This window comes from Clinocottus analis, unplaced genomic scaffold (genome assembly GCF_023055335.1).
Source record: "Clinocottus analis isolate CAN_PGR_092001 unplaced genomic scaffold, fCliAna1.0.p SCAF_21, whole genome shotgun sequence".
Taxonomy (NCBI): Eukaryota; Metazoa; Chordata; class Actinopteri; order Perciformes; family Cottidae; genus Clinocottus; species Clinocottus analis.
Window position 1 is genome coordinate 90,001 of NW_027175943.1, and position 9,206 is coordinate 99,206.

Sequence of the window (9,206 nt, forward strand, 5' to 3'; positions counted from 1 at the left end):
TCTGGTCTGTCTCTCGACCTTAATTTAAATAATATTATCTGAGCCTCTCTGAATAATTATGATAATAATAACAACAACAATAATTATGATCATAACAATATTAACAATAATAATTATATTATATCTAGTGACTCTAGAATATAAGATGTAGTGACTCTAGAATAGAAGATGTAGTGACTCTAGAATATAAGATGTAGTGACTCTAGAATAGAAGATGTAGTGACTCTAGAATAGAAGATGTGGTGACTCTAGAATAGAAGATGTAGTGACTCTAGAATAGAAGATGCAGTGACTCTAGAATAGACAATGTGTATTGACTCTAGAATAAAATATGTAGTGACTCTAGAATAGAAGATGTCGTGACTCTAGAATATAAGATGTCGTGACTCTAGAATATAAGATGTAGTGACTCTAGAATAGAAGATGTGGTGACTCTCGAATAGAAGATGTAGTGACTCTAGAATAGACAATGTGTATTGACTCTAGAATAGAAGATGTAGTGACTCTAGAATAGAAGATGTAGTGACTCTAGAATAGACAATGTGTATTGACTCCAGAATAAAATATGTAGTGACTCTAGAATAAAATATGTAGTGACTCTAGAATAGAAGATGCAGTGACTCTAGAATAGACAATGTGTATTGGCTCTAGAATAAAATATGTAGTGACTTTAGAATAGAAGATGCAGTGACTCTAGAATAGACAATGTGTATTGACTCTAGAATAAAATATGTAGTGACTCTAGAATAGAAGATGTAGTGACTCTAGAATAGACAATGTGTATTGACTCTAGAATAAAATATGTAGTGACTCTTGAATAGAAGATGTAGTGACTCTAGAATATACAATGTGTATTGGCTCTAGAATAAAATATGTAGTGACTCTAGAATTGAAGATGTAGTGACTCTAGAATAGACAATGTGTATTGACTTTAGAATAAAATATGTAGTGACTCTAGAATAAAATATGTAGTGACTCTAGAATAGAAGATGTAGTGACTCTAGAATAGACAATGTGTATTGACTTTAGAATAAAATATGTAGTGACTCTAGAATTGAAGATGTAGGGTGACTTTATAATAGAAGATGTGTAGTGACTCTTGGAACCAGTACCTGTAGAAACGTTACCTGTAGGAACCAGTTCCCAGGAACATTACCTGTAGGAACCAGTACCTGGAGAAACATTACCTGTAAGAACCAGTACCTGTAGAAACATTACCTGTAAGAACCAGTACCTGTAGAAACATTACCTGTAAGAACCAGTATCCGTAGGAACATTACCTGTAAGAACCAGTACCTGTAGAAACATTACCTGTAAGAACCAGTATCCGTAGGTACAGTCTTGCTAATGTCAGGGATTTCAAGCAACCTCTCAGTGTTCCACTCATCTGAAGTCTGTTCTTGCTTTACATAACTACACTCTGATGATGTCATATTTCCCATCATGCACCAGGGAAGTGAATGTTTGGCCTTGATGGCGACTGAAGGACACACACACATGTTCACACACTGATTCACATACACAATAAACTGAAGAGAAGTAAACGACATCAGAGAGGAGCATTACTGTGTGTGCGTGTGTGTGTGTGTGTGTGAGAGTGTATGTGTGTGTTAGTGAGTGAGTGTGTGTGTGTATGAGAGAGAGTGTGTGTGTGTGAGTGTGTTCGTGAGTGAGTGAATGTGTATGAGAGTGTGTGTGCGTGAGGTGTGTGTGTGTGAGTGTGTTAGTGAGTGAGTGTATGTGTGTATGAGAGTGTGTGTTTGAGTGTGCGTGTCCGTGTTAATCTGGATTAAGCAGACGAGGTGGATTGGACTGTAATATATCCACACAAAAACACACATGTTGATAGTAATGTACTTGTGAAGAAGATGTAGAGTGACTCTAGATAGAAGAAATGACTCTAGAATAGAAGAAATGACTCTAGAATAGAAGAAATGACTCTAGAATAGAAGAAATGACTCTAGAATAGAAGAGGTGACTCTAGAATAGAAGAAATGACTCCAGATAGAAGAAATGACTCTAGATAGAAGAAATGACTCTAGAATAGAATAAATGACTCTAGAATAGAATAAATGACTCTAGATAGAAGAAATGACTCTAGATAGAAGAAATGACTCTAGAATAGAAGAAATGACTCTAGAATAGAAGAAATGACTCTAGAATAGAAGAAATGACTCTAGATAGAAGAAATGACTCTAGAATAGAATAAATGACTCTAGAATAGAATAAATGACTCTAGATAGAAGAAATGACTCTAGAATAGAAGAAATGACTGTAGAATAGAAGAAGTGACTCTAGAATAGAAGAAGTGACTCTAGAATAGAAGAAGTGACTCTAGAATAGAAGAAGTGACTCTAGATAGAAGAAGTGACTCTAGAATGGAAGAAATGACTCTGGAATAGAAGAAGTGACTCTAGAATAGAAGAGATGACTCTAGAATAGAAGAAGTGACGCCAGAATAGTTGAAATGACTCTAGAATGGGAGAAGTGACTCTAGAATAGAAGGCGTGACTCTAGAATAGAAAAAGTGACTCTAGAATAGAAGAAATTACTCTACAATAGAAGAAGTGACTCTAGAATAGAAAAAGTGACTCTAGAATAGAAGAAGTAACTCTAGAAGTAACTCTAGAATAGATGTAGAACTGTAAACTGACTGCTGTTGATGCAAGTTGTAAGTGACCAATAAGAATATGAGAAAAAGGGAGCGATTCAGACTGAGGGATTATACCCTCCCCCTCTCCCCAACACACACTGGATGTAGGTCAGCAGGGGGCGGGGCTAGACTCAAGAGGATTATAAAGATGATATTTAGAGAAGAGGAGGGGGGATGTGGAGTGCTGTCCTGCACAATAACCCCTCCCTCTTTGTCTCCCCCTTCAGGTCTGATCCTGCTCTTCTACCTGATCTTCTACCTGTTTCTGGCGGGCATGTTTGTTCTCACCATGTACATCATGCTGCTGACGCTCGATGACTACAAACCTACCTGGCAGGACCGACTGGTCACTCCAGGTAACAAAAACAAACATGCAGAGTCTTGTTTGTAGGTTTCAGGGATGCAGATTTCTCGTTAATGAGGCGCAGCCTGTGATTGGTTAACGAGGACGTATGTTTTCATGTTCAGGGATGATGATTCGTCCAAAGGGCGATCAGCTGGAGATCAGTTACTCCATCTCAGAAACGGAGAGCTGGGACGGCTTCGTCCACAACCTCAACCGCTTCCTGTCCGGTAAGATTCATGTTCATGATATTTTATGATGTGATGTAATCACTTGTTACATATATTTATTAGATAATAGGCATGTAATATGGTACTATGATCTCTCTAATGGGGTAATATGTTTCTTATGATCATAATATTTTTAACCTGTAAAACTCTCTGTCTGTCTGTCTGTCTGTCTGTCTGTCTGTCTGTCTGTCTGTCTGCAGCGTACAACGACAGCTATCAGGTTCAGACCAACGATAACTGCTCTCCAGATCAATTCTTTATTCAAGAGGACAGTGGAGAGGTATTCCTGTTCGTCTGTCTGCCTGCCTGTCTCTCTCTCCACCTGCCTGTCTCTCTGCCTGCCTGTCTCTCTCTCCACCTGCCTGTCTCTCCACCTGCCTGTCTCTCTGCCTGCCTGTCTCTCTCTCCACCTGCCTGTCTCTCTGCCTGCCTGTCTCTCTCTCCACCTGCCTGTCTCTCTCTCCACCTGCCCTTCTCATTCCCTCCTGTCTTTCTCACCCTCTGCATTCTTGTCTCACCTTCCACTAACCGTCTCACTCTCAACCTGTCTGTCTGCAGGTCAGGAACAATCCCAAGCGCTCCTGTCAGTTCAACCGCACCATGTTGGAGGAGTGTTCAGGGATTTCGGATCGTTTCTACGGTTACAGCAGAGGTCAGCCCTGCATCCTCATCAAACTGAACCGGGTACGTTCATCATGATCAAGCAGAGAGTTTACCAACAGAGGAAAGATGACTTCACCTTTGAAGGAGGCTCCGTGTTGTAGAGGTTGTAGAGGTTGTAATGTTTGTAGAGGTTGTAGTGGTTATAGTGGTTGTAGTGGTTGTAGAGGTTGTAGTGGTTGTAGAGGTTGTAGAGGTTGTCATGTTTGTAGAGGTTGTAGTGGTTATAATGGTTGTAGAGGTTGTAGTGGTTTTAGTGGTTATAGTGGTTGTAGTGGTTGTAGAGGTTGTAGAGGTTGTAATGGTTGTAGAGGTTGTAATGTTTGTACTGGTGGAGAGGTTGTAGTGGTTGTAGAGGTTGTGATGTTTGTAGAGGTTGTAATGTTTGTAGAGGTTGTATAGGTTGTAGTGGTTGTAATGGTTATAGTGGTTGTATAGGTTGTAATGTTTGTAGAGGTTGTAGTGGTTGTAGAGGTTGTCATGTTTGTAGAGGTTGTAATGTTTGTACTATTTGTAGAGGTTGTAGTGGTTGTAGAGGTTGTAGAGATTGTGATGTTTGTAGAGGTTGTAATGTTTGTACTGTTTGTAGAGGTTGTAGTGGTTGTAGAGGTTGTGATGTTTGTAGAGGTTGTAATGTTTGTACTGTTTGTAGAGGTTGTAGTGGTTGTAGAGGTTGTAGAGGTTGTAATGTTTGTAGTGGTTATAGTGTTTGTAATAGTTGTAGAAGTTGTAATGTTTGTAGAGGTTGTAGTATTTGTAATGGTTGTAGAGGTTGTAATGTTTGTAGTGGTTGTAGTGTTTATAATAGTTGTAGAGGTTGTAGAGGTTGTAGTGGTTGTAGAGGTTGTAGTGGTTGTAGAGGTTGTAGTGGTTGTAAAGGTTGTAGAGGTTATAGTGTTTGTAATAGTTGTAGAGGTTGTAGAGGTCGTAATGTTTGTAGAGGTTGTAGTGGTTGTAAAGGTTGTAGAGGTTATAGTGTTTGTAATAGTTGTAGAGGTTGTAGAGGTCGTAATGTTTGTAGAGGTTGTAGTGGTTGTAGTGGTTGTAGAGGTTGTAATGTTTGTAGAGGTTGTAGTGGTTGTAGTGGTTGTAGAGGTTGTAATGTTTGTAGAGGTCGTAGAGGTTGTAGAGGTTGTAGTGGTTGTAGAGGTTGTAATGTTTGTAGAGGTCGTAGAGGTTGTAGAGGTTGTAATGTTTGTAGAGGTTGTAGAGGTTGTAGAGGTTGTAATGTTAGTAGAGGTTGTAGAGGTTGTAGAGGTTGTAGAGGTTGTAGTGGTTGTAGAGGTTGTAATGTTTGTAGAGGTCGTAGAGGTTGTAGAGGTTGTAATGTTAGTAGAGGTTGTAGAGGTTGTAGAGGTTGTAGTAGTGACTGTATTGAACCATGGACGTTAAAATCACTGAACTCTCCTGACCTGTCTGTCTGTCAACCTGTCTGTCTCTCCAGGTGATCGGTATGTTGCCGGGGAAGGACGGTCAGTCTCCTCATGTCACCTGTGGAGCAAAGGTCTGAACCTGTCTATCTGTCTGAAACTGTCTGTCTGCTACATCCTGTCTCAGTGTTCTGGTCAGTGTCTTTATGTGAACTACACACATTAAACAGGACTACGAGGACCAGGGTTGACCAAACATCTGCTCATGCTAATGCTACCTTGGCTAAGTATCACCGCTGTACAACGTGCCACGTCAACAGGAAGTGGACGTTCCCACCAGAGAGGAGACGGACAACGGCGTTGTTAGTCTCTCTTGATAGTCTGTCTGCCTCTCATCTGTCTGTCTCTCACCTGTCTGTCTCTCATCTGTCTGTCTCCATCTTTCCATCATCAGAGGTACAGAGTGGACAAAGATGAGTGGGTAAGAACAGTAGAGCAGATTGTAGAAACTAGAACCACAGAGCGACAACATAGAACCACAGAGCGACAACATAGAACCACAGAGCTACAACTTGGAACCACAAAGCCACAACATAGAACCGCAGAGCTACAACAGGGAGCCACAGAGCGACAACATAGAACCACAGAGCTACAACTTGGAACCACAAAGCCACAACATAGAACCACAGAGCTACAACAGGGAGCCACAGAGCGACAACATAGAACCACAGAGCTACAACAGGGAGCCACAGAGCGACAACATAGAACCACAGAGCGAAAACATAGAACCACAGAGCGACAACAGAGAACCACAGAGCTACAACAGGGAGCCACAGAGCAACAACAAAGAACCGCAGAGCGACAACATAGAACCACAAAGCTAAAATATAGAACCACAGAGCGACAACATACAACCACAGAGCGAAAACATAGAACCACAGAGCGACAACAGAGAACCACAGAGCTACAACAGGGAGCCACAGAGCGACAACATACAACCACAGAGCGAAAACATAGAACCACAGAGCGACAACAGAGAACCACAGAGCTACAACAGGGAGCCACAGAGCAACAACAAAGAACCGCAGAGCGACAACATAGAACCACAAAGCTAAAATATAGAACCACAGAGTGACAACATAGAACCATAGAGCTACATTATAGAACCACAGAGCGACAACATGGAACCACAGAGCTACAACATAGAACCACAGAGCGAAAACAAAGAACCACAGAGCGACAACAGGGAACTACAGAGCTACAACATAGAATCACAGAGCGAAAACAAAGAACCACAGAGCGACAACATGGAGCCACAGAGCTACAACATAGAACCACAAAGCTACAATATGGAACCACATCGTTACAACATAGAACCGCAGAGCAACAACATAGAACCACAGAGCGATAACATAGAACCACAGAGCGACAACAGGGAACCACAAAGCCACAACATAGAACCACAGAGCGACAACATAGAACCACAGAGCGACAACATAGAACTACAGAGCGACAACATGGAACCACGGAGCGACAACATAGAACTACAGAGCGACAACATAGAACCACAGAGCGACAACATAGAACCACAGAGCGACAACATGGAACCACGGAACGACAACATGGAACCACAGAGCAACAACATGGAACCGCAGAGCAACAACATAGAACCACAGAGCAACAACATGGAACCACAGAACAACAACATGGAACCGCAGAACAACAACATGGAACCGCAGAGCAACAACATAGAACCACAGAGCAACAACATGGAACCACGGAGCGACAACATAGAACCACAAAGCGACAACATGGAACCTCATAGTATATTTTGTAGAGCCCAAAATCACAAACACAAGATTCTCCTCACAGAGCTTTACAATCTGAAACATGACATCCTGTCCCAGAACCTCACATCGGATCAGGAACAACTCCCCAAACAAAGTCAGTAAAACCCTTTAACGGGGAAACAGGAAGAACCTTCATAGAGCAACAGAGGAGGATGCTCTCCAGGATGGACAGAAGCAACAGATGTCATGTGACCAGAATGATCAACGTAACAGAGTTACAGCTCATTACATGAACATGACAGAAACATTCATATAATGAGCTGTAGACATGGACCAGGATCCAGATAGACACAGTCCATGAAGCATGCAGGACCAGCTCCACACAGCCATGATCCAGTTACATTGATGACAGACCTGAATTGAGATGTGTGTGTGTGTGTGTGTGTGTGTGTGTGTGTGTGTGTGTGTGTGTGTGTGTGTGTGTGTGTGTCTGTCTGTCTGCGCAGAGAGAGGACGGTGATAAAATAGGGCCTCTGGAGTACTACCCTCCTAACGGAACCTTCAACCTCATGTACTACCCGTACTACGGCAAGAAGGCTCAGGTAACACCGTCCAGACCAGATCCTCTTGATTTACTGCAGTCCAGTAGACCAGCAGGGTCCAGTAGACCAGTAGGATCCAGTAAACCAGTATGGTCAAGTAGACCAGCTGGATCCAGTAAACCAGTAGACCAGTTAGATCCAGTAGGGTCCAGTAGACCAGTTGGATCCAGTAGGGTCCAGTAGACCAGAAGGATCCAGTAGACCAGTTAGATCCAGTAGACTTCTAGGGTCCAGTAGACCAGCTAGATCCAGTAGACCAGCTGGATCTAGTGGACCAGTAGGGTCCAGTAGACCAGAAGGATCCAGTAGACCAGTTAGATCCAGTAGACCAGCTGGGTCCATAGACCAGTTGGATCCAGTAGATTCAGTGAGTGATGTGTTCAATGTCTCAGGTAAACTAGTCAGTGAGTGATGTGTTCAATGTCTCAGGTAAACTAGTCAGTGAGTGATGTGTTCAATGTCTCAGGGAAACTAGTCAGTGAGTGATGTGTTCAATGTCTCAGGTAAACTAGTCAGTGAGTGATGTGTTCAATGTCTCAGGTAAACTACACCCAGCCGCTGGTGGCCGTGAGGTTCCTGAACGCCTCTCTGAACACCGACATCAACGTGGAGTGTAGAATCAACTCCAACACGCTGGAGGACGGAAGCGACCGGGACAAGTTTGCTGGCCGGGTTTCCTTCAAGCTGAGGATCAACGGCAACTAGACACACACACACAGAGACACACACAGTCACACACACAGACAGAGACACACACAGTCACACACACAGACAGAGACACACACAGTCACACACACAGACAGAGACACACACACACACAGACAGACAGAGACACACACACAGAGACACACACAGTCACACACACACACACAGACACACACAGACAGACAGAGACACACACACACAGACACACACACAGACAGACACACAGACAGAGACAGACACACACACACACACACACACAGACACACAGTCACACACAGACACGCACACCGACAGACACACACAGATATGCATGCTCACAGACACACACACTCTGTTCTAGGTGTTAGGACCTCGTAGTCGTTTTGTATTTCTGATCCTCGACAGCAGAACTCAAACACAGAAACCGACCAATCAGCACGCCGCTGTGATGTCACTGAGGACGGCCCACAGGTGACCTGTGATGTCACTGAGGACGGCCCACAGGTGACCTGTGATGTCACTGAGGACGGCCCACAGGTGACCTTCACCTCCGTCGTCAAATCAATCAAAACCAAATTATTGATCACACAGCTGAAGAGAGTTTGTATTCATGTGTATTACCTATTTATTACTTTTCAATACCTATTTATTTATTTATGTTTCTGTGGTTGTTTTGGGGGGGGCACACCAGGAAGTGTTCTCCTCCTGAATCAGCAGCGAGCTTCAGTCTCCGTGTCGTTGGGTTATTAAAATATGTGGATTCATTCGTGGATAACTTAGGAAGTGTGACGTGTTTGTTTATTGGTCTTTGTTTACCGTTAACTGTTACCATGACAACCGGGCCACTACCCACCTGTCAATCACTCTGGTCTTG

The 9,206-nt window shown here is 42.9% G+C and overlaps 1 protein-coding gene across 1 annotated transcript in view; it reads left to right on the forward strand.

Annotated features, from left to right (window-relative positions):
- Nucleotides 1-9,008, forward strand: part of atp1b2a (ATPase Na+/K+ transporting subunit beta 2a) — a 9,430-nt gene extending 422 nt beyond the window's left edge. The window contains exons 2-8 of the mRNA XM_068588217.1: nucleotides 2,881-3,009; nucleotides 3,122-3,226; nucleotides 3,427-3,506; nucleotides 3,785-3,910; nucleotides 5,331-5,390; nucleotides 7,553-7,648; nucleotides 8,189-9,008. Of these exons, the coding sequence (XP_068444318.1) occupies nucleotides 2,881-3,009; nucleotides 3,122-3,226; nucleotides 3,427-3,506; nucleotides 3,785-3,910; nucleotides 5,331-5,390; nucleotides 7,553-7,648; nucleotides 8,189-8,353 (761 nt within the window). The 3' untranslated portion in view covers nucleotides 8,354-9,008. The remainder of the gene's footprint in view (nucleotides 1-2,880; nucleotides 3,010-3,121; nucleotides 3,227-3,426; nucleotides 3,507-3,784; nucleotides 3,911-5,330; nucleotides 5,391-7,552; nucleotides 7,649-8,188) is intronic.
- Nucleotides 9,009-9,206: the final 198 nt, after the last annotated feature.